This window comes from Nipponia nippon, unplaced genomic scaffold (assembly GCF_047370975.1).
Source record: "Nipponia nippon isolate SJK-2023a ecotype South Korea unplaced genomic scaffold, ASM4737097v1 scaffold_31, whole genome shotgun sequence".
NCBI lineage: Eukaryota > Metazoa > Chordata > Aves > Pelecaniformes > Threskiornithidae > Nipponia > Nipponia nippon.
Window position 1 is genome coordinate 4,845,092 of NW_028262349.1, and position 27,184 is coordinate 4,872,275.

Consider the following 27,184-nt stretch of genomic DNA (forward strand, 5'->3'; position numbering starts at 1 on the left):
TGAGCTTACTTGGGGCATGGAGGAGCTGGCTTTTATCCCTCTGCAAGTGCAAGGTTTGAGAGAAAAGCCAAATAATTATTCTGCTTGTACAGAAGCTGTTAAACCAGTGAAGCTGCCGCTCCTCTGAATTGTGTGTGTTCACCGCGTGTCCTGATGGTGGATTCTAATTCTGGTATCGCTAGGCTCTAAACGACAGCAGTGTAAATTGTTGTGACGTGACTGCTGCTTGGAGTATGAAGTCCCTGCGTTAAAATCCAGTTGCTGCCTTTCCTCACCTGGATCATTGCAGTGCCTCTTTGCACTACGGACCTCGTACAATTTCTTTTTATGTCGCCTGCTATTTATTAAAACGAACATTCTCTGCTTCTAGCAGAAAACTTGCATGACTTGAAGCATAAGTATCACTCTAGGACATTGTAAAAGACCAATGAATGGTTGGGATAATATACAAAATTTTGTGTAAAGGGGAGAAATGTTAATTAAAGGCAGACCAGTAGACTTCTATGTTGAAAATATCTTTTTGGTGGAAGGTAATGGTATTCAGGCAGGATTTTACTTTGGAACTAGGTAATCTGTGTCTGACCTGGTTCCTCTGGCAGTTGATTTATTTATATTGAATGTGAAATGCCCTGGTGCATGTGTGGCTTTCTAAGGAGAGATTATTTCTCTGCTTTTAAATTCTCATGATTTCTGTAGCAGATAGCTTCAGTACCTAAATCATCATTAACTGTGAACTGAAAGAATCTCTGACTGAGCTAAGCCTACTTCTAAAGTAAAATCTGTACAGATATTTTTAAACCATGCATTTGCCACATCCCTCCCACAAGCACAGACGTGATTGTTTGGAAAGAAATGAAGGACCAATATTTAAATGTAAACATGGTGACATTTGGCTCTCTGAATTACTGAGAAATTCATACAAAGAACTGTTGCTGATCAAAATGTGTAAATGGCAAAACCGCTCGTTTGAGTTGTGAACCAGGGAGGGGGTGTCCTTGCCGTGGTCCCCTCAGGCGGGAGGGCTGATGTGGGTGCACGTCTGCAGTGCCATCTATATACAGCGTGCCCAAAAGAAGAGTAACTCAGCATTTTCTTCAGTCACCTTAAATTTGTGGGCTATTAATAGTGTTTGACATAGTTTTTTCTAAACATGTAATGGCTGGGTGATCTCCGGCTTCCCACTGCAGTAAGTGACCACTGTATGTTCTGGGAACGGTGGGACTCAGGTTTTTTTTCAGACCCCTACGTACACGATCTCCATTGAACAACTTTTTTTTTCCTACAAATCTTTGAAGCTAGGGCTCTGGACTGAACAGTGCAATTGTGAGGGAGAGGGAGGAGAATGGAAACCATGGAAGAAACATCTCGGTGTACTTTCGGTTTTGAAATAGAATTGTGCTGTTTCCTATTAATGAGTAGTTTCATCAGATTTACGTGCTTACCTAAATAGCGTGTGTGTGTGACGTTTGGTGCTTGCAAACGATGACTTCTGCTGCTTCTCCCCACTAACATGCTGGAAATCTATAAAACTGGTAAATAAGCACAAATTTTTGTTTGTTTTCCTCAGGCAAAATACATCTCCCAGTGCATCGATGAGATCAAGCAGGAGCTAAAGCAGGATAACATTGCCGTGAAAGCAAATGCAGTCTGCAAACTTACATATGTAAGTGCCTTGCTGGGATACGACGTAATCACATCTGTATTTTTTTCTTTCTTGCTGACTAGGGGCTGGTCTTCGATCTGAAGGCTGCTTTTCTTACACTGCAGTTTCTTAGGCTGTTGTAAGTGCAGGCTGCAGGCGAGAACGCTCCCACGTGTCTGATGTCAGAGGCTGCACGTTCCCATTCTGTTCATTGTGCTGGCACTAGTAGTGGTACAATTTTGTGTTATTGAGATAGGTCAGGAAGCTAAGCTGATTTAAAACCAATCCAATTTAAAAAGTTGTTTTCCGCTGCGTCGTTTCTTCCCAAACAGTTGCATGAACACTTGAAACTGGTGTTTGTTTCTCTTTGCACAGTCCTTTGTCGAGAAGGAGAGGAGGGAAATACTGTTAAAGAATTATTTTTGTGGTTCTGGTTTTTATTTAAAAAAAAGAAATCCAGGAAAAAACCCCTTAACAATGATGCTTATATAACTGCATATGTAGTACCTGGAATTAATGGAAACTATTTAAAACTTTCTTCTAGTGGAACTTCGAGACTTCTTTCCCTTACTGTGAGTGGCATAGAATGTAACATTATTCATAAACTTGAGGTGTCTTATAGTATTATTTTTGGACTCTTGTTCCGTCTTCAATTTTTGGACGTATCTTTACCTCTTTTCTTGAGTCTCTTATTTCAGAAGTTTGTTATCTTGGCTTCTCTGCTCACAGTTACAGATGCTGGGCTACGACATCAGTTGGGCTGCTTTCAATATTATTGAAGTCATGAGTGCATCGAAGTTTACATTCAAAGTGAGTTCTCTGTGTAACTACAACTGTACTCGCCAAGCTGTTTCATTACTGTATTTAATAAACGCATTGGTACATCATCTTTTGGTCTGCTTTCTTCAATACGGAAAGGGAGTAGACTGTATTTGTTTCTAGTATATGGATAATACTTGACCTGCTAGTACAGGCTTTTTCTACCAGAGGTTTGACAACAGCTGTCAAATATCTTCTGTGGAAAAAAAAAAGGGTATTTTTTTGTGAAGACCACCTAAGATTCCTAGTAGCAGCCATATTTAGCTTTATAATTTTTCTTGAAAGGTCTTGTCTGTAACATAGAGCATGAACGTTTTTCATCAAATGGAGTAGAATGTTACCTCGTAAGGAATAGCTTCCAAATTGGGCTTTAGTACCTGAAAGTCAGGAGTCAAGGAGTGTTGTTCTTGCTTTGTACTAGATGCAACACGGACAAAATATATGTAATCTCCATTTCTCCTACTGACAATCCTACATTATTTCTACATCTTTGTGGTCGTTGAACGTATATGTTCTAACAAAGTAGAGGAGGTGAAGCTAGTTTAATATCCTTAAGATAGGTGTATTATCCCTGGAGGTGTTACTTGTCTGAGATTAGAAAAGGGGGTTTATATTGGGAAAGAATAGAGACCGCTGTCATGTCTTTTCTGTTATGCAAACCTCCTGTCTAACTGTTCATCTTTTTAATATTGCTCATGAAGTTACCAGTTGTTGTTCATCTCAACATTGTCTAAACTTGCTTTTAATTTTTTTTTCTCCTTGCCTTTTTACAGAGAATCGGTTACCTAGCTGCCTCTCAGTGCTTTCATGAAGGGACTGATGTAATTATGTTGACTACTAATCAGATCCGAAAGGTAAAACTTTTGACTTCAGTTCTTAATTTTTTTCTTATGTTGTCTCCCTGCTTGTATTTTCAAATCTGTATGAAGTATTGCTCTTTTAGGAATCTAAGGTGTTTAAGTAGAATTCTGTTTACTTGGTTTACAGTCTACTCTCATTCCACAAGCTGAAGGATTAATGAAATACTCCGGAGCGCCTGTCCAGAGGCTTCCCTCGTGCTGCCTCATACCAGCTCTCCGTGTTTATTTATCACAGTGAATGGTGACAACAATAACCTTTGTTAATATTACTGGGCTCTCAGGCAGCCCTTATAAGAATGTAATGGGTAAGAAAAATGTCCCCATTCCTGAAGTAAAATAAGCAGTCACCTGGCTGCACAAATTCCTATCTGTGAGGGCCTGTTTTCTTCTGGTAATAACAGATCAGACTTGTTTGGTATAATTGCGTGTAAAAATGGTGAAGAGTGTATGGAAAGTTGTGTTCTGTATTAATGTACCGAAATGCATTGTATTCATTTTCATAGAGCTTTATCACTTGAATTTTTTAGAGTTATAGGGTTGCAGGATTATTTTCCTATTCTTCCTATTATTCAGATTACAGATATATTTTTAAAGCTCTTAAGTTTAATTTTTTAAAGTATCACTGCTTTAAAAGATCCAGTACAAGATGTGCCTACATTTTTACCATCTAAGTAGCTAAAATGTCTTTTACTTGCTTAAAAAAGATCAGTGGGATGTTATCCAGGATCTTGCCTAAAGAACTCGTGCTTTTCCCTTTGTCTTTTAAACTGTTCTGCTCTGACAAGTACCTTTTTTTAATAATGTCCATCCATTTTCTTTATTATGGAGATTTTAGTATACTGAATTTCAGTCACTTACTAGGCTACTCCTTCCTTTTTGTGCCCGAGTGTTTACTTAAAGGCATAAGTAAAGATGCTTTTTCATGTTTCGTTAATCTAGCAATCCCTTGTATTTTAAGGGTTTGTCAGTTCTCAAAATACATTAAAGCCAGAATAAATTGCAAAGTTTTGTTGCTCCTTAAGAAGCAGATTTCATTATTCTTAAAGTAGAACCTAATTTCCTACCACCTGCAAAGGGTTTTAAAATGAGATGCAAATGGCACAGAACTCGGTAAGGCCTGGCTATGTTTAGCTCTCCTGAAGCAGCCTCCGTGCGCACGTGAATCTGGACGGTTAATGCCGGTAGCTCACGTGGGAATGCTCTGTGCAGTTCGCTTCATATTTTTGTTTCCTAATAACTGCAGTTAAGGAGTGATCCTGTGATGCTCTGTATTCAGTGAGATCTGGTTTTGTAATCTGTACTTGAACGTCCTCAGATAGGAATATTAATATTGTTAAGAGTCCGATGCTTAGAAATACCTGAAAGACTATGTAGGACTGTGTAGGATACTGACTACAAATAAGTCCAAGGAAATGTGACCAATAAAATGTATTCTACACCCTAGCTTAGGTTATGTCTTTATGGACTGAAAGTTACGGTGCTGCCAGCAGCTTGGAAGGAAAGTAATCCCATTTCTCTAACAGAGAGATTAAGCTAGGACACTGCTAAGCACTCGACAAGAGTGCCTGTTGCCAGTGAAGCTGATGAGAGTTGGGCTCTTGCTTTGCAGGGTTAGTATTTAATACCAGGTTTTTAGGACTTTAAACATGTTTGTGATCATGTCATGAGTTTTTAAAAATTATTTGCTATTCCTAAAATGCCACCAAGGTACAATATCTCTAATTGCTTTTATGTTGCAGTCATCCATCTACTGTTTAATGATGATTCCTCATGCTCGTTATCAAACCCCAGGCTGGCTGTATTTTAGCGGCTGTTGGAGGACACTTCTGTTAATAGTTGATATTAATATTCCGATGAAGTAGAAGCTCTGCTTCATATGGGTTGAGTGGACAAAATTGGTCCAAGAAAATTGTTTCTCAACATCCTGTGTGATCTTAAATTTTTGAGCCTGTTTTTCCTTTTTTAGGATCTGAGTAGCCCTAACCAATATGATACTGGAGTTGCACTGACTGGCTTGTCCTGTTTTGTTACTCCAGATCTTGCCAGGGACTTGGCAAATGACATCATGACACTGGTGAGTTGATAAGATTGAAAGAACTTTTTTCTGTAATTAAAGAATGTTAAACTGTTCAAATCTGGTAAATATCTGTTAAGTTTAGAACTGTTACGTGTGAAAACTGACGCTTTGTTCTTGTGGGGTTTGGGGGGAGCCTTTACAGACCTTAGTTAGCTCAAGGATTACCTTAAATATTTCCTGTTAGTTTTGGTGATAAATGACAGTATTTTGCTCTCCCCTCAAAGCTGAGGTTTTGAAAAGTAGTTGAGTCTCCCAGAAAGAAATTTTGAGACAGTGGTGTGGGCATAAGGACCTTGAGAAGAACTCTGGAAACACAAATTTGCCAAAGGCCTGATTGCAATTGTTTCATTAACAGATGTCTCATACAAAGCCTTATATCAGGAAGAAGGCAGTGTTAATCATGTACAAAGTTTTTTTGAAATACCCAGAGTCCCTCCGTCCTGCATTTCCTCGCCTTAAAGAGAAACTTGAAGATCCAGATCCTGGTGAGTGGATTTTAGTAAATTACTTCTGCTCCAAAACATCTAGGTGTACATGCTTGTAGAGCTTGTGGAGAGAAGAATACATGAAAAATGCTGCAGTCATCTTTGGGTGCTGATTCACCTGTTTCATAGGTAGATGAGCGTACGAGAGTTTGGATAGATGTTGCCACATTAAAAATACATTCTTTAAAATGTCCAATTCTTACTTCAAACCTGAAGCTATTGAAACTATATCAGTGCATTGAACCTTAATGGGACAAAGTGACTTAGTGATTCCTTGTTTGTTGCTTGCTGAACTTGGCTATTGAAAATACTTCAGTTGATTTCAGGGTTTAGGTTTTTGTTGTTGTTTCCTGTGCTCTTTTACAAAGCTGCAGCTATTGGCTTGCAATGGATGTACTTAAAATAATTTCATATCATTTAGTAGATTTTTTTTTTTTCTATTTTTTTTAAATTTAAACTTTGAGTCCAGACTGCTGTTTGGGCCCTTCAGTACGGTGCCAGTGCAATTCAGCTGCAGCAGGGGAAAACTGCACTTGCTCTGTATCATATTTGCACTTCTGCTCAGTCTTCCCAGAAGGTGCTGGTCTTCCCTTGCTGCACCAAAACGCTGTGCGCTTGTTTCAAGGATTCTGTGTGCAATGCAGTTCTGTGATCTCCAGTTGATTTGTGTGTGTGTTTAGAGGGGGAAATGTAATTGCACGTACTGGACTAATTTGGTGTGGGCATTTAAGATGCATCTTCCAGGGACAATGTTTTTAAAGAAAGCAAAACACACACCCCCCTCACCTGCAAACAGAGGAAGAAATATCTATTATGCTTCATGGAGAAAAGGTCTGCTCTCTACTAGAAAACCCAGGCTGTCTAGATTAAAAGATTCCAAATTGAGAACAATCAATTTAGAGGCTGAGCAATTAGGACGGAATGAACTTGGCCAGTCTGGTTGTTTAAGGATTCATTATTTTTGTGTTGTATTTAAGCATGTCTAAATAATACATTTTAAAGACGCAAGAGTGTTTGGAAACTTTATGGTGGGTAGGATTATTGATTATTATGTTGTCTGTGTCCCACAAACAAGCTATCCACAGTAAAGGGGGAAGGAGGCTGACAGTGCTCTGTTCTTTCTCATACTGAACCCAAAGCAGATACCGAGCTTGCTGATATATTAGAAAATAGCCGAAATTAAATAAAATCCTTTCTCAGTTTGTTTGTGCATTCTTGTGTTTAGTTCACTACCTCATGGTTGGTAATGAGGCTGAACCGTTCCTCTTGGGCACACAAGTCTGAATCTTTAGCTGCTTTTGTTCTGGGGGTTCTGCACCAGAAACTTCAATTACAGTTATGGCATTGATGAGATTTCTGCCTTTCCCATTTCTTTTTCCCAGGTGTGCAGTCTGCTGCAGTAAATGTTATTTGTGAGCTGGCTCGACGCAATCCCAAAAACTACCTTTCCCTTGCTCCACTCTTTTTCAAGTTGATGACGTCATCAACCAATAATTGGGTTCTCATTAAAATTATAAAATTGGCAAGTATTCTGGATCTATGTTTACAGGATTGGGGTTCTTGTTAAATTACTTTGGGTGCGAAAAGAGATTTCTTGCTTGGAGGTATAGTTACCATTAAATCTAAATAAAAAGAAACCAGGAATATCTTCTAGTGTTTGTGAGCATAAGCAAAGAGAGAAAAATATTTTAATATAGCTTGGTTTAAATATAATAAGCTGCTATTTAAATCATGGGTTTATACTGTTTAAAAGCAGCTATTAAATCACTTTCTTGTCTGCACTTCTTTTTTAATAGTTTGGTGCTCTTACTCCATTAGAACCTAGGCTGGGAAAGAAACTGATTGAGCCTCTGACCAACCTCATCCATAGGTACGTGTGACAAACGTTACTTTGTTCATTCGGGACTGGTGAAGTGCCCGTTAGGTGGGTCGGTAGCTAGGTCTGCGGATGTGTTTCTGAACTTTTTCTTGAGTCTCAATATATTGGCTTCAAGTATCAAAAGATAATCATATCGGGACTATTTCTGAAAAACCTGAGTGAGATAAAATACCTTAAAGGAAAAAGTCTTTGGGTGTCTGTCTGTCAGCATGAATTTCTCCAAAGCATGCATGAAAACTGGAGCAACTTACTTTCCTTTCACTTTGTTTTAAGCTGGAGATGATAATGGAGAATGTAGAAAAACTCTGGCTTAAAAGAGGCTCGGCTGTATATTTGCCTCTTCTGTTCACCTACACACATTTGGTTCTTGACTTTTTTGGAAGTGCCTTACCCACCAGAGGAGCATGGCAAGGAGTATATTAAAGTTCTTTGTCAGCCCAGATGTGTTTTGGGAGAGGTTCCTTTAATATATGTCCTAGATATAGATTAGGTAAACTGGAAGATATTTCCTTGTCCCTTGTTAAAGCTGGTTTGTAGTGTTGTTTTGGATCTAATTCTGAACTGAAATCAGAAAGTAGATGTCTTGGATGGAATACGTGTGTTTTCCCAGTTGTGAAAAAGTGTGATCTCATGCATGAGTTGTTAAATTAAAAGGTTGGTTTCTCTTCATGTGGCACAGCAAGAAGATGGATGGGAATGAGCAAATTTCAAACCATGTAGCCATGAGAGCAGCTCTAGCCAAACAATTTCTGTCCATCCTCCTAGTATACCTTTAAGGCTGGTTCAGAGCAGACCAGCCAGCAGCTACCTAAAGAGGGTTTTTGCAGCGGTGACAAATAGATACAAATTCACCAGAGACAGTACTTTGCCAGAAAAAGCAGGAAGATGGACAGTATGTCTTGAATCTTGCCTCTGCCTCCTCTCCCCAACTCCCACGTTAGTCAGTCATTTTATTATTTGTGAGGATTTAATCCTGTTTGGTTTGGTCTCCATTCAGACACTTTGGATCTCGAATCACTTACGCATAAGGCAAACCACCCTGCCATCCACCACGAAGTGCGTAGGCAGCAAAAACGACTGTCTCTGTTCTGAGCGTACCAGAGTCCCGTACCCGGTGTGCTGAGTGACCTTCACGGTATCGCTCCCGACTGCTGCCTCCAGAGTTGTTTGCTCATTACCTTTGCAGACCTTGCTTCTGGAGTCTGCTCCTTTGTTACGTGTGAGGTTTGCTGTGTTTCCCTCTTGCGTAGATCAGGATTTGATACCTATGATTTTCATACCCTTGAAGTCCTCAGAATTGCACTGTATATGTGTTCAACTGGAGGAAGTTCTCTTAAATTTAAGTTTGGGGAAATCGGATGTTGACAATGGGTTGCTCACTTACAGGGATGAGCAAGTGTGTCCCTGCATGTCAGAAGTCTGCTGTTTGTGCGTGGCTCGTTCGCTTTGGAGAGAGAGACTTGAGGTTCTCCATCTGCCTGTCTTATCGTGAATTTTTGACCTTGGCAGATTTGATTTGATCCTTGGACAAGATTGCTTCAGTGCTCTCTAACTGGTACTGAGGTTTTGAGTAACCGCTTCCTTCCTCGTTCCTTGTGTTACAGTGCTGTTACTTGCTGCTTCTCAGAGAAGATTTTTTTTTTTAAACATTCAGTAGCCCTTCCTCCCCTCAACAGTTTTTAAGTGAGAATCATTTCGTCTACTTTGAAGGTATATGGAACAGAAGACTGGCAATTTCTTGTGTAATCAAAGGTGTTAACTAGCTCCAAGATATTGCTGACAACTCTTCAAAATGTGCCGGTTTTATTCCTTATTTAAAATACTTGATTTCTGTTTCAGCACCTCAGCCATGTCTCTCTTATATGAATGTGTGAACACAGTAATAGCAGGTGAGAACTGAAATTTGTAACCTAGAAAAAAAACATGATGAACTTTGTCATCAATTAACACCAACTGTAAACCTTTTTTTAACTTAATGTGTTTTATAACTGAAATAAGTTGCCTGGCAAACTTCTGATTTGTGTTACTGTGTAACTGTAACTGAAATCCTTTGTTGTCAGTTGATGAGGCTAAGTTACTCCAGGTATGTCATATTCGCCAAAGGCTGAAATGAAGTAGGAACAAGGAGTGATTATTTATACGCAAGCTCCTAAATGTTGCTAGAACTACGAAATACACCAGCAGCGACAGAATTAAGAAAAGACTGGTGCCTCATGGAAACTTTGACAAAGTGTTCTTATGTGATGAAGGAGCAGACTTATTTTTTAATTCTGCAATTTCACAGCGTAAAAACTTGGTGTAGTTCCTTAACGGAGGTAATTGGAATCATAGATTTACAGTTTTGGTTTCTGGGGAAGGGATGTGAACTCCATAACAGGGATGGAGAAAGAAAGAAAAGCAAAAAGGGATAACGCAGTATTCCAGCTCAGACCTGGCACTTTTCCTATCATAGCGTGGAAGTAGAGGGTTATTGAGATCCACAGTTCGGCCATAAGCCTGTCTCTTGTGGGTGGTTTGGATAAGGACGCAGGAACTTGCGGTACTGGGTCAGTTCAAAGAGGAAGGGCTGATCTGTCACTCGCTTTGTATTCGTTCATTCCTCCAGGGAAGTATGAGATGACATTATGATGGGGGGAAAAATAACACGGAGGTTAATTCTGTTGTGGATGAGAGTGTGCTTCCCTGAGATACAACAGGATAATTCGGTGGGTCAGAGGGAAACTCGCACACCCAGGACACCTCAGGGGCTGTAACATAAAGCTCAAATTCAGAAAATGAGATGTGAAGCCGTGTGTCTGCATTAGAGCAGCACCTTGCACCCTCTTTGCATGACCCAAAATGACAGCATCCAACACACCTTCTCTGAAATGTAGCTCTGCAGGGTTATGGAGAGCAAAATGCCTCTATACTTCTTAGTTACTGAGGTCAGCCTGTGTGACTTGCTCAGTAAGAGCTGGGGTTGGCATGGACGTGCTGTATGACAGCAGCAGTTAACAGGGTAACGCCACCTTTTCTGCTGTGGGGTTGCGTGCTGCCAGAGCTTTACAAATGTCCAATATAATCAACAGTGGGACCTGATTTGTGCCTCCAGTCTCTTGCTGGCTTGATTAAAGTTCCAATCTAATTACATTAAACTCTAGGATCCATTGCTGCATCTCGTTACATTAGGGAACTGCACGCTTAAAAATTCAGCTATACAGGAGCTGATGACATATTTACAATCTTGACTGCTACGCGATATCGGTAAAGTAAACCTTAATGAGAGCAAAGCGTAATGAAAAGCAGCTTTGACCTGCAGTTCCTACCTTTACGCTTTTTTGCCCTGCCCTGCTATTATTACTCTCAAGATATATGAAACTATAGATTGTGGCACAGCCGTCTCTCCTCCCCTCAGGCCCCCCCAAAAGTCCAAGCAAACAAACAAACAACAAAATAAACAGGCACCTTTCCCTGTGAGCTGAGCTAGCTGTTGACCTTTAGGTGTTGTGTTGCATTCATTCAGAACGCAGAAATGCTAACTGAAATCTGTGCTTGTGTATTTCAGTTTTGATCTCGCTGTCCTCTGGGATGCCCAATCACAGCGCCAGCATCCAGGTACGACGCTGGGGTTTGGTGGGGTTATTTGTTCTGCTCTGCTGTGTAATAACAAGTGCCATGGAGAAATTGGGTTGTGTTCGTCTGTCAAAAGTGAAAGCAATAGCTCCCTACAGACTGAAGCGTTTCCTATATAAATTATCTTATTGCCTTTGCTCTAAAATGCAGATTTTTCTCATTTAGACTTTTCCTAACTCTTATTCGCTGCTACTATCAATCCAATCATACAGAGGTTCCTTTTGTTTTGAAGTCTGTTAATGCAACAAGACCCTCTCACTAGAGGCCCTGGGTCTTGGTCAGAATGCTTCCTTGTGTAAGGAAGCTAAATAAACTTTATGAAGAGTTATTTTAATTAAGACTTTTAAGGCTTCTAATAAGCATGGCATGATCTTCTTTCAGCTTTGTGTTCAGAAGTTAAGGATATTGATAGAAGATTCTGACCAGAACTGTAAGTATGTTGCTTGTCTTCATGGAAGCTTTTAGCAACCAACCACTGGGGAGAAATTGCAGCAGTCTTAGAGGAATGAGCCGTTTCTCCAAACGGCTTGTTCAGTATTGTAGTGCCTGGTACGCTGTAAACAATTGCTGGGTTTTTAAATGTGGAGATAATTTTTGATAGTGAGCACTTCTTATAATGAGCTTTTTTAAAACCAATGAGATTAATTATTACAACTGTTTGTGGTCCTGTAAATCTAAGAGTTCTCTTTCTGTGCTCTGGGTTTTCCCTTTTTATGAACTTGCTGCTTGGAAAGTAGTGAGGGATGTTCTGTAGTGTAACTTATTTTAGTGACTGCAAAGAACACTGGGAAATCCTTTTTTGTGCAAACCCTTTTCCTGCCTTATGAATTTTTCCCATTGAGAACAAGGCTGCTACTTAATACGCCAGTCTCGTTAGTGCTTTTAAAGCTGTGCTCATCCTAGGATGCCTCTGCTCAAAACCCGTAGTTGCTATATAAATCAGTGATAAAACTTGAGGTGCAAGAAGTCTGTAACAAAGAATATATATGTAATTATGTGCCTGTATATGAGATTATGAAATTAAAGACCGTAATCTGTGATACACTTTCTCAAAAATTCTCTTCCTCATGATAGATTCTGGAGTGTATTAAAGATGATTTCAGTAGAAGCACTTGGTATTAAGATTTCATGCTCAACACAAAACAGTGTTTCTATATTTGGAAAGAAGTTTTATTTTGTCTTTCACAGTGAAATACCTGGGACTGTTAGCTATGTCCAAAATCCTGAAAACGCATCCTAAATCAGTTCAATCTCACAAGGATCTCATTCTCCAGTGTTTGGATGACAAAGATGAGTCTATCCGACTCAGAGCTTTAGATCTCCTATATGGCATGGTATGTTTCCACATGTATTTCCTTTCCTCTCCAGCCCCCATGACCCTTTCGTTAGGAGGCTGATGTTTAAGAAAAACATGCAACTTTCTCTTTCCCTCTCCCCAGTAGTCTCGTGATAATAACTCCCATACCTTCTCTGGCACTTAGGACAAGTAAAAGATCTGGCACAGCATGAGAGGGCTTTAAAAACTTCGATTCAGAGTGGAGTTTCTGAGTTCAGGTGCTGTGGAAGTCACTCAGAAGGCTGGTTTTCTAATGCCTAAGCCTTAGCTGCTCCTTCTGTCCTCTGTCTAGGTTTAACGTGGACCATAGGCCTATTTGGACAGGTCCGTGCACTTCTGCGTTGCAGTCCACATTGCAGCACGCCATAGCTCAGGTTGACATAAGTTACGCAAAGTCTGGGAAACAGTCTGGAGCAGTCTGAAACAACAGGAGAAGGCAGCTTTAAGCTGCTTTATCAAATTTGCCCTCGTTGTAAATTTTGTTATGCCTTTTAATGACAGGTACAGAATCTCATTCTGTTTGGTCTCCTGTGTGCCGCCAGTTTTGTGCCTGCATTCTGCAGCTGTGCAGGGCAGTTTATAAAATGTGCGTCGGCTGTAGAGGCAATCTTGTAGTGACAACATCTGCTCTCTGAAAGGGCTGTAGTTATGATTTATATAGTAAAGTGCCTTTCACTCAGGAGTCTGTGCCACATATGCACCCAAGGGGTTGTGATAGATTTGTCTCATAGCTTCGTATTTTAGAGAAGTGAAAAATAAGGAGAACACCTTTTGTCTGGTAGTCTTCACCAGAAGAGAATAACTTCATTAACATTTGATCAGAAGAGTGGTTTTAATGTTGTTGCAAAGAGAATTCGAGTTCGTTCTTAGTTCCTGGAGGTTAAATTCTGCTTGTTATGTCTTTAGTCAAGAGATAACCTAGGAGAAAGAGTCTACCAGTTTGCTCAACCCTGCCTCTGAGGAAGAGTGCTGTGTAATGAATGACTGTAGAAATACTATTACATACATTTTTTGTTAGTGGTGTCTTTAACATGTACCCGTTGAGAGATCATAGCTGGAAGCAGCGAGTCACAACAACTGGTGAGATTCGCTGAATATTTTGGTCACTTTATTTAAATAAGTTTCCAGAGCAAGTTAATACAACTATGTTTTGAAATGCTGGAATTCTATTGGATGTTAATGACTTTAAATTTGTTTAGTTTAGAAGCAAAAAGGTCTAAGAGGTGGGTCTGATTTCTTGTTGACACATGATGCAGGTCTGTCAAAGAGCTAGCAGCTGCTTTAATGGAATTAGGAGGACTTGACAGTATGGGAAATGGCTTGGTTTTGGTTCAACCCTTCAATAACTCTTTAACAGGTATCGAAGAAGAACTTGATGGAGATAGTGAAGAAACTGATGATTCACGTGGATAAAGCAGAAGGGACGACATACCGGGATGAGCTGCTGACCAAAATCATAGATATTTGTAGTCAGTCCAATTATCAATATATCACAAACTTTGAATGGTCAGTGCTTTTAAGTGTCAACTTTGAGATCATCAGCAATGGTGATGCGTGATTGTCTGCTGATAAAATTGCATCCCTTTCACTTTTTGTAGGTACATAAGCATCTTGGTGGAGCTGACCCGGTTGGAAGGCACACGACATGGGCATCTTATAGCAGCTCAGATGTTAGATGTAGCTATCAGAGTTAAAGCTATTCGTAAATTTGCAGTTTCTCAAATGGCCATGCTTCTGGACAATGCTCATCTCATAGCCAGCAACACCCAGAGAAATGGGATCTGTGAGGTGCTTTATGCTGCTGCTTGGATTTGTGGGGAGTTCTCTGAGTAAGTGCAAACAGAAAGCCTGACGCGCTTTGAGCGGCTTCTTTTGGGCAAAGATTCTGGTCACTGAAATGTGTTTTTGAGAGAAGGATAGTTCAGAATATGCACCCTAAAGCTAACAAAATGATTGCTTCTTTCCCACTCCCTCACCCCATAAGACTCCCCAGCTGTTTCTAGCCAAGACAGATACTTCACTTTGAGTATCTGGTCTCTTCTCTTATCTCTCTAGTCCTGCCCACTCGCGCAGGAAGGCGTAATTGTGGGTATAAGCAGTAAGGATAAGACATTGAAGAAACTCCTTTACCATTAAGGTCTAACCCCACTTATATCATAGGGAAAATGTCCAGTCACCATGTTTGACTGAATTAGTTTTTGCTCTCCTCCTTATTTTGCGCTTGTTGAGAGGTTTTTACAGAACCTAATCTTCCTGAGGATTAGAAGTCATCTTTTTTGCTTAAAACTTATCTGTACCCACAGTAGCACAATTTTCAATGTTATTGTGCCAACGGTGTCTTTTAGCTTAAGTAGATGATTTTGTCTCTTGGTTGTGTGTGCATAGACACGTGCTTACCTAGCTTTCATTTTGGTAAGCTGGCCAGACCATGATACTGTAGTCTCCTGTTATCATCTCGTTTGGTGTCTGTTCTTGTAATTGCCACTCTGAACACTGGTTCCAGTTTAAATTCACAGAGTAGGTGTGATATTTTTGGGAAACACTAGTACGGCTCAGATCTTTGTTTAATTAAAGTTCTGCAAAGAAAACTGTAGATTAAGAAGCAAGAGAACGTAGTCTCCTTTTTCAGTTTGATCACGTTTTTACTTTGAAAGAACTTTAGCTTTCCATTCATAATGGACCAGTAACATCTTTGTGCTTCTTCCATTTAGTCGTGAGCAGACGGTTTTGAATAAGAGCGTGAGATTTATTAAAACAAGTGTTATGATCTGCATTCTTTTCAGTGTGTTAAGCATTGCCTACTAGATTTTATTTTTGTTCAGTAAGTGATTGGAAATACAACCTCATTGATGCAAGTGGTGAAGTACAGAATGGCAGGAAGGTAGTTGGGCTGCTAGATCCAGACTGTCAAAGGAGTTGGCACTTAGAAGTGAAATGCTTAGTTAATGGAGAGAATGCTGAACTTGTGAAGGTGGAAACGGAGGTGTCCCTCCCCTTCTGTAAAAGGGTAAAGCTGTAAATTCTTCTGTGCCACGTTACTACTGTAATTGGGAAGGGGAAAATACGCAAAGAACAAGTGATTGTGTATTTGTAGCCTGTCCTGTCTTTCTGCAACTGTTTGTACTGCAACTGAGGTTTTGGAGAAATTCTTCTTCGTGAAGACTGATGAAATGTTGAAATTGCTCAGTTGCTGTCTTTCATCTGTCCACTCTCTTTATAGACACCTCGAGGAAGCAAACCAAACTTTAGAAGCAATGTTGAGGCCTAAAGTTACAACTCTACCAGGCCACATCCAGGCGGTTTATGTCCAGAACATGGTGAAGCTCTATGCATCCATCCTACAGCAGAAGGAGCAATCTGGGGAAAAGGAAGCAGCTCAGGAGATTACCCAGCTAATGATTGACCGTTTGCCTCAGTTTGTACAAAGTGCAGATCTAGAAGTTCAGGAGAGGGTAAGAGAACAAAATTACTTTGGAATTTATCATACAAAGTCTCTCATTTGTCTTGGAGCATGTATGTAATTTTCTGTGGACCTGCACGTTTTATATAAGCCCTTGTTATCAGTGGAGTGGTGCGTTTGTTCTGTACTTTGTGTAACTTGGTGAAAGAGAAGCTCTAGAACTAGAGGACTGGGAACTAGAGGACTGGGAACTAGAGGACTGGGAACTAGAGGACTGGGAAGAGTGGTGACATTTCATGTCGGAGCCCAGATCTTATTCCAGTTTGATACAGCCTCTGAAGACTGCTTGCAACAATTTCACTCAAAAAAATGTAGTTTTAAAATTATGCGAGCACATAAGGACACAGCTAGAAGAGAGGGTTAATGTGGATTTTTTTATATTTGCTCTAAACCTGCAGTTATGCCGCTTCCCTTAATGCCCTTAATGGAGCAGAACAGTTATCTGCTGCTGACGTTCATTGCAGTTGATTTTTTTGGTTCGGTTTGTTAATAGTAATCCTGAAGTTACTTCTGCTTCTGTTTTTAGGCTTCTTGCATCTTGCAACTAATAAAATACATTCAGAAGTTACAAATAAAAGAAGTACCTGTAGCCGAGGAAGTAATAGCCCTGTTTGCTGGTGAGCTGAACCCTGTGGCTCCTAAAGCACAGAAGAAAGTGCCAGTTCCAGAGGGGTGAGGTTCCTTCTCTCTCCCAAAGCCTTATTTAAACTTCTAAACTCTTAAATAGTAGAGCTAAGTATGTGATGGGAAACTCTGAAATACTCTGGGGTACTGAGTCAAGCTATTTGTTTGTTTACTGCAATTCTTACCAGCTTGGACCTTGATGCCTGGATCAATGAACCTCCATCAGACAGTGAGTCTGAAGATGAAAAGCCCAAAACAATATTTCATGATGAGGATCAAAGGCATTCCAGACACAGACAGCCAGAAATAGACGAAGAGGAACTGGCCAGAGTGAGTGAATGTTAAAACGCTTTTCCCTGCATAATTCAGTAGTAATGTTGTAAGTGCTACTAAAGCTGTTGGGGCTGTTGGAGATTCTCCACGTAGCCAGGGAGCCATTCTGCTCTCTACAGCTCAGGAAATCTGATGATTTGATGTGATCAAAATAATGTATTTGAACACAGGTATTTTTTTTTAGGCATTGTGGAATACGTCCGATATAAAGTTCTCTTGGAAGTCTGGCTTGCCTCTCTTGTCCAAATGGAAGCAAGATACTATAAAAACTTGTCCCTTGTTAGGAGTTTTGAGCTTTTGTAAAAATGACCTGTAAACTGTGGTGTCTAATGCAGTTCACTTCGCAGTACAGGGTCTTGAGGATGGACACTTGTGCTGAGCTCTGCAACTTTGTTTTTTTACACACCTCCTCCATTGGTGTGCTTCTGCTATTCTGTGTGCTCTGTATCAGCAGAAAAAGAAGCAGCATCTTTGCTCGTGGACTTCAGCAGCTTCTATGAATTACTGTAATGTGACTGTTCCCAGCAGTGATACCGCCTTTCTTGCTTCTGACCTTTTTGTTTTCATAGAGAAAACTTTTTATGGATAAGAATCTTCACTTCTTCCTCTGTTTGGAAAAAATGAAAATAGAAACGTTTGAATTGCCATCAAAATCTGGTCTTCAAAAGTTACTCTCTCTAGTCTAGAATGAAAAAGCAAAGGAAGTATGTTCTAAGGAATATTAGTTATGGTAGTAACAGTACCTGTAGTTATATTCTAGTATGTCTTGTAACTCAAAACTGGTTTGTTATACTCAAGCTACTGTGCTGTAGTCTTTTTGCAAGTAGTTCCAAAAATTCAGGGAGATTGCATTTTGCACTTTGGTGCCTTTTATCTCTCTTTGCTTATAAACAAGCATTCTAACTACAAATACTCTTTTGCTTTCAGCGTCGAGAAGCCCGGAAACAAGAACAGGCAAACAACCCGTTTTATATTAAAAGCTCTCCTTCCCCACAGAAGGTGAGTGAGTCTGAATTAAAATCTCTTGCTGGCCTCTCATGTAATTGTCTGAAGGCTCAATGAATGTCAGAGCTGCAGCTTCCCTCTGGGACATTCTGATTTCTGTGGTAGTTCTGATCACTGGATAGTGTGCTGATTGGAGTGGCTACCTACAAGTATTTTTGTCAGCCTTGTTTCTGTTGAGAAACTCAAAAATGACCTGGTATCACAAGAGCAGCCAGCTTTCTCTGAATCTCTGGTGGACCTCCAGTTTAGAAATCAGAAAGTGGTAATTGTCACAGTTCCCATTACAGAGTAGTTCGGAACAATCTGGATTAACTTGTCATGGAAAGCGCAGTGTTTCTATTTCAGCAAGGACTCTCTAAAAGCTGTAGAGAGACACTTCTTTGTGCCCTTGCGTCGCAAATTCCTGTGCAGGTAGTTTGTCCCAACTCTGTGTGATGGAAGGGTTCGGGTTGTCAGGCACTTCATTAAGAGCAACAAAGAGCGAGTGAACCTTGGACATCCTCCTCTTGAATGTGCAGTGTGTTTTATGGATCAAAAGGGCGTTATGGTCTCTTCTTAACACCTTGTTCAGGGAAAGAACCTGCTTTATTCCCTGTATATCTTAAGGGCTGCCCAATTTTCCTCAACTCAAATCTCATATTTTCTCTTTTGAAGTGGCAAGTTATTAGCAAAAAACCACAAACCAAAAATTCTTCGGAGAGTTGTAGCAAGCCTTCTTCAGGGCAGTAGCAGGGTTAAAAAACTGTAGCTAAAAGCAGGGTCTTTCAGAATATTTATCAGCTGGCTTTAAAATACAATCTGCTACCACACTGGATTTAGTACTGAGCTCTTCCATTCCTATCCTGTAAAATGTTCACTTAAAGGATTAAACTGCGTGATGTTTTGAAATGTGTCTATTTATATAGATTTGTATCTGGCAATGCTCAGAATGTAACAAATTTTCATTTTCCTAGCGATACCAAGACACTCCAGGTGTGGAGCATATACCTGTGGTCCAGATCGACCTTTCTGTCCCCTTAAAAGTTCCAGGTAAGTGCAGCTAATCTTCAAAATTAATTACAGAAATTCAGTTAAGCAAAAGTAATAATTCTTTCTTAGGAATGCCTCCTGAGGTTTTTCAGGTCAAGGAGCGTACTTTCATTAGACTCTTAAATATATCTCCTTAACTTACACGTGTTTGAAAACAGTACTTTGCAGTCCAAGACAGTATTAGAAGTAATTCTGTGATTAAGTATATTGTGCAGCCAAGTCTGTAACGTGTAAACTAAGCACTGTTCTGTGTAGGCAACAGTCACCTTTGGAATGTCTTAAAGGGCTGGCAAAGGTGATCAGGAGACATTCGGTGGAGTCTAGTGGTAGAGATACTGTTTTTATATCTTGTTTCAAAAATCAAAAGGGAGTTTGTATATCTAACGAGTGGTTTGATACAGCACTGGAAAGCTGTTGATAAAGTGCAGTACATTGCAAGCGATGAGTTCTAAGTGCAAATACTTAAGGCTTACATAACAGAGTTTTCTCCAAAAGTGTGGAAAGTCGTCAGTATTAGTACAGCAATGGCACCACTTCTACTTCAAATATTGATGTTTAGGTGCTCTTTGTAATCCCGTTAATGTGGACGAGAATCAGGGAGCAGGAGAGAGCTGTGTCCTATTTCTGGAGAGATGGAGTGTGATAGTAAAGCTGGTGCTAGAGGGGCCGTATGTCAGATGATACGGAAGCATAGAGAGGTGTTGATCCTTCTAATTCCGAGAAGCTAGAAGCAAGGTTCACTCCTAATATATTGTTTCAGTGATCAATGTCCATGTGGACTGTAGCCTGAAAGCAGTTTGGCTTCCTCTACAGGAATGCCTATGTCTGACCAGTACGTGAAACTGGAAGAGGAGCGAAGACATAAACAGAAACTGGAGAAAGACAAGAAAAAGAAAAAACAGAAAAAGGAGAAGAGAGGTAAACATCACCGCCATAACTCTCTGCACACGGAGAGTGAGGAGGATATTGCGCCAGCTCACCATGTCGATATCATAACAGAAGAGATGCCAGAGGTCAGTTGCTTTGGTTGGTGGTCTGAGTTGTGGGGTTTATCTGTGTGCTGCTCTTGAGAGATTCCCCCCCCCCAGCATTGCCAGCCAGTCGGCATTGTTGCAGTTCAAGAGCTCTGATTTCTTGCAAAACCGTTTAAGAAATGACTGATTGAGATGGTCCTAGGCTGTTCTTTGCAGGGGGAGAAATGATTGTCTTTTTGTGCACAAAAAGACAAAAATCGCCACTGATGCTATTAAAAGGAAAAAAACCAACCAACAAAACAAACAATATGCATCTCTGCTATAAAAGTAGCGCTGTCCAAATAGACACTCATTTATTATGCTCTGCCGCTTCACTTTGACATTAACTTGCTGTCTAGTCAGCAGGTTTGCAGCTGATTATAATTAATTGCGCATGCTAATGATGTAATCTGTATTTGTTCCTAAAATTTCCTTTAATCAAAACTGAACAGCGGCAGTTCAAATCCTGCAGTCTTATGAAGAATGGTTTTCTGTTCTAAATTAATCTTGTAACTAGATGCTGCATTAAAGCGCATTGTTCCTATAACTTCCCGTGCCTGACTGCCAGCTGGCCTGATCCAGGGTTAACAATCTTAAACTGGTTTGGGTGATGTAAAGCTTTAGTTCCAAAATTCCCTGTGGTTTCCTTCTTCAGTGGATGCTGTCTTTATCTGTCCTGCAGAATGCTTTGCCCAGTGATGAAGATGACAAGGATCCCAACGATCCATATAAGGCACTTGATATAGATCTGGATAAGTAAGTGACGGGTTTTTATGTGAATTTGCTTAATTGCTAATCAGAACGCACGAGGGCAGGTCTGGGGCTAAACAGGCAAAGGCACTATCTACAGTCCGCTAGGTGAAAAGACTAATTCTCGCCGTGTCTTGGATGTAACCTTAGATGATCATCCAGGCTCAGGTTCCCACTGCGGCATAGGTGATAAAAGCTAAGGTGCTGAAGTAGCGGGGTTTGGGGAGGGGCAGGGGAATTATTCTGTGTGACTGAATGGAGTCTGAAAGCACAGGCAGCGTAGCTGGGATCAGATGTGAGAGAGTCTGAGCTTTTGGGTGAACCAGTATCTCTGATCTAACCTGCACTGGCACTGAGTGTGACCTGCATTCATCTGCCTTCAAATCAGAGCCCCTGTGCACGTGGCAGGCCTGTTTGCTCTGCGTGGTGATCATTTGACCAGTAACAGCCAGCTGGTAGCATCCCCATTGCCCTGTGGACATTGTGTGGTTCCACTGTTGAAAAATGTTGTTCTAATAAGATTGAGTGAACTCCATACCATAACTTTGCCCAGAGTCTGGTCCCCATTCAGCTACTGGAGTTGGTTCCAGTACCGGCACCCCAGGCTGCAGCGCAGCAGGCTCCGAATCCCTGCATGCCATGTGATAATTAGCAGTGGGCTGTTAAGTGTTGCACATGGAGGTGGTTTTTTTTAGTTGCTGTTTTACAAAATTGCCACACTAAAAATAATTGCTGATGTATGGTCCATGGATGCCTCCTGTAAAGTTTTGAAGACTGTGCAGGCGCATGTGTAGTATCTCCCTCTCTCTGATACTTCACTTCAAAGTCTGTGCCGTTCTCTGCAATTCTGAAGTCCGTAGGGGTTTGGCCCCTTGGTATCTTGCAAAAAAGTGATGAAGCATTTTTAAAAAGTGAAGGAACAGTTTCTGAAAAACTTCCTTCCTTCATGAGCTGGTCATGTTCCTCTGAGTCTGCAGGGGACAAATGTATACAAGGAAATTAATTTCTGACTGTAGACCTCGCATTTGCATGACAAGCCTCAGCAGCGTAGAAAACACTGATCAGAGCAGTTTCTGAATGCTGTGCTCCAGGAGGCATCTTTGGACTTTTGTATTGTTTCCATCCATTTTCTTCCCATTTCATATGAGTCAGTGTGCTCTCCTGTCACGTTTTCTCATGTCTCTGTCCTCTCTCTCTCTCTGTGCTTGCACTGCTATGTCTGTGTCACGCTCACATGCAGTCTGGTTTCAGGGAAGCCTTCCAGGTAAGAATATATCGCTAAGTAGTTGACCTTCTTTGTCAGGTTGCTTGATTTCAGTGGGCAGCGTAAATGCTTGAAGGGTGATGAAGGTATTGAAATCATTGACCCTCAGAATTGTGTGAGTCTGTTTCATCATTGACTTCCAGCACCGATCCCTGTCCCTGTACAGGTATATGTGAAGTAGCTTAAAGATGCGATGTTTACTGTTCAAAGAGATGGGGTCCATCTTGCCCTTACAGTGTCTCAAAGTAAAAAAAGGAATTGGGTCTGGTTCTTCACGCAAGATAAGCAAAAAAAAAATTAAGGCAGGTGAGACCATTAGAAATCTTCCTGAACTGGTGTTTGCTGCTCAAACATGAAAATTAATGTGAAGTAAAAGCTGTAGAAATAGAAAAAGAGGCAATCGGTGAACTTCTCACGGAGTTCTGGACAGTGTTTGACATGAATGGAGGAATTTCTGTGGTGTTTTTTCCCCAAGTAATGGATTTGGGATACAATGTAAATCTGAACTACTCCTCATGCATTTTGGAAATGGGTATCTGAAATTAAACGCAACTTTTTTAAATGTAATGGTAGAGTACAGATTCGTAGCGTAAACTTCCAAAATGAAACCATTTATTGCTTAAAATAATTTCCGATTGAAGTGATCTATTCACCAGTAACAAAACCCGCGTCCTTCAAGGGCTGTTTGCACCATGCTATCGTTCCACTGCTTGAATTTCCACACCGTTGCAAATGCTTCCTACTGTTTTCCATCTTTGCCGTTCCTTTGAGAGTGGTTCCACAGAAATGCAGCATAACGCTATGCGTATGTGTTCTTCTGTAGGTGTTACTCAGCCTGCAAGTCTCTAGTTATCATTTTTAGGAGTGATCAGGTGTCCGCAAGAGCTTGGCTCTCCGTCACCTTCCAACTGTTTCTATTAACTTCTAATCCACAAGGGCAGTGCCTGCAGTTACATAAATAAACTTCAGGTACAGAAGTATGTGCCGGTTTAAGATTTTGGGGCCCAACTCTTTAAAAACAAAGCATACTTTGTCTTCGACGTCCAGCAGATGATCTGAGCTAAGGGAGACTGTTTGCAGAAGGGTAATGGTCTCTTTATTTTTAAGACCCTTAGCAGACAGCGAGAAGCTGCCAGTGCAGAGACACAGAAATGTGGAGACCCTGAAGTCGCCAGACTCAGAAGCTCCCCTAGTAGAGAAGAAGAGCAAGAAACCCAAAAAGAAGGAAAAGAAACACAAAGAAAAAGAGAGAGACAAAGGAAAGAAGAAAGAGAAAGAGAAAAAGGTAGTAGAGGAGGAAGAAGAAAAAAAGGTGATTCTCTAAGACATACATTGTTTTAGAAACTGCTGTTATGGGCCATATTTATTGCTGTCTTTTGTTTGTTGCTTAGGAACAGTCACATCTGACAATTCAAACAGCTGAATATTTTCAATCTTTATTTCCTTAAATCTTTACAACCATAAGAGCAGGTATTTAAAGATTTCTGTTAATAAAAATAACATTTACTTAACCTCATAAGTTAGCAGAATTCAGCTTACTGCAGCCTACACAGCAGATCTTCCAGATTTATTTGAAAGCTGTATTTACTGATATTTTGGCTGTTCTTAAAATGGGGAACTCTTTAGCAAAATATCTGGAACTCACTTTTGTTCTACAGCCTGTCCCCCCTATACTTCAGAATCTTTCAGCTGTAAAACCTGACATTAGTTGTCAGTTACTCCGAAGAAGACTTGAAGTATCCTTCTTGTTGACCACCCTGCAGAGATGAAGGTTTCATCTAAGATGCAGCCAGCGTGCTTTGAATGCCTGTAGATTCTGTGATACGTAGGGTAACTTGCGGTTTCTGTCAGCTATGTCCAGGTTTGGAAGGGCGCTCAAAGGCTGAAGTTAAGGTTCTTGAACTATTTGCTCCTAAACGTATTGCGGCATCTCTGCATGAGCATTCTGGAGCGATGCACTTCCATGAAAACTTAAGGTTTTAACTTAATTGATTTTTTTAAAGAATAGTATCAAAATGAACCTTAATGGTTTTGTTTTCTCTTGAAATTCAGGGGGAAGACTTGGATTTCTGGCTCTCCACTGCTCCACCGCCTGCTTCCACTACCCAGCCACAGGTAGACATCTTACCACATCACAGGAAACTTTACGATTGCATCTTAGCTGTGATAGGAGTGCTTTGTCGTGCTGCAGGAGAGAAGGGAAAGATAGGCTTCATCTCCTCAACTTATTGCTCTGAAGCAACGACACTTTATCTCCCCAGTTTACAGACGGTGTATTGGGAGGTTTCAAGCTCATTCTGCTGTGCAGGTCAAGGGATAGAAATACAGATGCAGCTACAGGCTTGGTGGATTTTAAGATTAATGGTGGTTTTTAATATTATATTATTAGTATATGGCTTTATTTCCTAGTGTGAGTTAGACACTAGCAATATTAATAGACAGGAGAGAGACAGTCTGAAAGAAGTCGTCTCATGAATTTCGATGGAAGATTTTAGTGGAAGAGACAGGGAATATAAGGGGATGGTTTCCTTGGAGGAAAGCTTTTGTACTTTGTCCTCAGGTGGTCATATTTGCTGGGTTTCGGAGGCATAAAATGAAAGGCTTGATACCATGTTGGTCTAATGTAATCCTTGAAATAACAGTTGATGGCAGGGGGTGTCACTGTTAAGATTTCTTTTGGTGTGGGCTTCAGTTGTTTCAGCTGCGTTGCCTTAGTGTCATAATCCTTCTGCTAATCCACTCAGAGTGAGCCTGAAGCGGGTGCTGCTGTTGTGGCTGAACCTCAAGAGGTAAAAAAGGAAGAAAGGGAAGAGCGAGATGAGGAGGAGGAGGAAGAAGGAAAGGTAAGTCGTTTACATTGCTGACACCCTTAGCCGTATTCTCCTAGTGTCTCATATTCCTTAAAAAGAAGCACACAGGAATTACCAACAGCATCCTGTTCAGTGTAGTGACCACCTGCAAATAGGCAGCAGTGGAATGTTACGTCCTTGAGGAGCTCTAAACACTTCATAGTAAGGGTTTGGTTGTTCCTTGAGCCAAGGGTCAGGTAGCAGTTTTAAAGCTGAGCTTCCAAACAGTTGAAGAGATTTGACCTTCTGCTGATCCCAGGCTGCTTTGGGTTAAGGTGTTGTCATCTGAGTGGGGAGCAAGGGTTTACTGGGACTCAACACAGAATGACAACTGGGGTTTAAGGAATGGGAGCTCTGTTTTGGGTTTCTGCAGTAGTAGGAAACTTTGTTCAGTCATCCAGAAGGCTGCGTAGAGTGAGAGTCTAAAGATTGGTAGAGGAGTCATGATGTAATGGCTGCAAATAGAGGGTTTCTTTAAGGGTTTGTTGTAGTTTCTTGTTCTTCTTGGTAGAAATCCTCCAAGCATAAGAAGAAAAAGCACAAGAAGGAGAAAGAAGAGAAATCAAAGGATAAAAAGAAATCAAAAAAGAAGAGTCATCACAGCGAGGAGGAGACAACAGAGTCGGTGCAGAATGGAACACTAGATGATGAACCACTACCAGTGAGTAGCTGTGCACTGCCAGCGCTTGCCTTGGGGAAAAGGCAGGAGCTAAACTGTTTTGGGAGGAAGGAGAACGGCAGCTCTTTTCAGAGAAATTAGTTATATTGTGACTGTGATTTCTTTCTTGTTTTTCAGCCTATGTCCAGTTACCGCCTTCTTGCTGAAAATCCATACATTAAAATGGTGAGTTATTTGGCATTCAAATCCAGATATCTTCTCTTTCGTGCTCTCTAAGAAAACAGGGGATACCCTGGGGATAGTATAGCCACTTTATGTAGACAACATTTAACTGAAGGACTGTTTAAATCCCAGGAGGTAGAAACATAACAAAGCTCCATTTCCATTCCTTTGGATGTCCCACTTAACAAGTTTTTAAGTTGCTGTTTTCCCACTAGCAGTACTGTGGAGCTGATCACCTGTGTGCTTTTCATTATTCTATAGCTGTACCAAATTACCTTCTTTTTGAAGCTTGCTTTATTCTGATGTGTTCTGTTCTGGTCCTCTGTAGTTTGAAGTCTCTGAATCTTTCCTGTGATTTTTTTTTTTTTTCTCCATTTGCAGACCTATGATATTCAAGGAAACCTCCAGAATGATAGTCAAGTTACTGTCTCTGTTATCTTTGAGAACAAAAGCACTAGCTTCCTTAAGAGCATGGAACTAAATGTCCTGGACTCTCTCAACACTAAAATGCTCCGACCAGAAGGATCATCAGTACATGATGGGATACCTGTGCCCTTCCAGCTACCCCCTGGTATGCGCAGCTTTGCACAGGGTTCTTGGAGTATGTCTAGTCCTGCACTGCCCTCCTGTGGAAAGAAATGTTTGAACTTCTTGCTACTTGCTGTTTTCCAGAAAGACATGTCCCTCTGCCTGGGTGTTCACTGGGCTTTCACACAGTTTGCGGGAGAGGATAAGCCTCCTTACAGTACGGCTAGAAATGCAGGTGGTTCTGTGCAGCAACAGCGAAGCCTATAATGTAGGGCTGGGAATCCAAATGTCTCAGTCCCTTTTTCAGGTGACTGCAGGCTGGCACACCTTTGAATGTGCCAGCATCGCTAACTACAGGAATCCAAAATTCATGAGGAGTTCGCTATGAGATTTAAAATGAAACAAAGTTATAGGTTCATGAACCATTAGAATCCATTCTGGATTTATTCTTTAGCTATTGTTCCACCGTTCTAATGGCAGAGGCCATGTGCAGTGAAAGTTTGTGACAAGTATGACAAGTATGTGCTTATTTGGATGGGGAGCTGAGCCCTTAAGAAATATTAGACACAGAGGTGCAGGATAAATGCTTCCTACCTAGTACAGTAGTACAGTCGAATTGCTGAACTTCTTTGAATTGCACTTCTTTCGCCAAAGGGTTAATTTGAATACTGAAACAGCTCACAAAAGTCTTCTGGGATTTAGTGGCTTCAGGGTGCATTTTGATCCCCCATGAAAAGCAGTGGGGTATTTTTTTTTTATTCTATATAAGGCAGTTCTC

At 40.7% G+C, this 27,184-nt stretch overlaps 1 protein-coding gene across 9 annotated transcripts in view; it reads left to right on the forward strand.

Moving 5' to 3' along the window:
* AP3D1 (adaptor related protein complex 3 subunit delta 1) overlaps window positions 1-27,184 on the forward strand; it is a 59,056-nt gene that overhangs the window by 12,841 nt on the left and 19,031 nt on the right. For 4 of the 9 annotated variants that reach the window (XM_087769790.1, XM_087769791.1, XM_087769788.1 and 1 more), the window contains 26 exons: window positions 1,568-1,663; window positions 2,372-2,452; window positions 3,235-3,315; window positions 5,288-5,395; window positions 5,754-5,883; window positions 7,266-7,405; window positions 7,680-7,753; window positions 9,602-9,651; window positions 11,307-11,356; window positions 11,756-11,804; window positions 12,563-12,708; window positions 14,068-14,216; window positions 14,309-14,539; window positions 15,931-16,162; window positions 16,697-16,842; window positions 16,983-17,124; window positions 18,055-18,126; window positions 19,086-19,161; window positions 19,975-20,174; window positions 20,857-20,930; window positions 23,296-23,500; window positions 24,241-24,303; window positions 24,933-25,031; window positions 25,549-25,698; window positions 25,834-25,881; window positions 26,260-26,449. In XM_087769790.1, the coding sequence (XP_087625916.1) occupies window positions 1,568-1,663; window positions 2,372-2,452; window positions 3,235-3,315; window positions 5,288-5,395; window positions 5,754-5,883; window positions 7,266-7,405; window positions 7,680-7,753; window positions 9,602-9,651; window positions 11,307-11,356; window positions 11,756-11,804; window positions 12,563-12,708; window positions 14,068-14,216; window positions 14,309-14,539; window positions 15,931-16,162; window positions 16,697-16,842; window positions 16,983-17,124; window positions 18,055-18,126; window positions 19,086-19,161; window positions 19,975-20,174; window positions 20,857-20,930; window positions 23,296-23,500; window positions 24,241-24,303; window positions 24,933-25,031; window positions 25,549-25,698; window positions 25,834-25,881; window positions 26,260-26,449 (3,082 nt within the window). Of the gene's footprint in view, window positions 1-1,567; window positions 1,664-2,327; window positions 2,453-3,234; window positions 3,316-5,287; window positions 5,396-5,753; window positions 5,884-7,265; window positions 7,406-7,679; window positions 7,754-9,601; window positions 9,652-11,306; window positions 11,357-11,755; window positions 11,805-12,562; window positions 12,709-14,067; window positions 14,217-14,308; window positions 14,540-15,930; window positions 16,163-16,696; window positions 16,843-16,982; window positions 17,125-18,054; window positions 18,127-19,085; window positions 19,162-19,974; window positions 20,175-20,856; window positions 20,931-23,295; window positions 23,501-24,240; window positions 24,304-24,932; window positions 25,032-25,528; window positions 25,699-25,833; window positions 25,882-26,259; window positions 26,450-26,550; window positions 26,714-27,184 lie in introns of those variants that run through there. The other 5 variants (XR_015707393.1, XR_015707394.1, XM_087769793.1 and 2 more) reach the window with 5 other exon arrangements.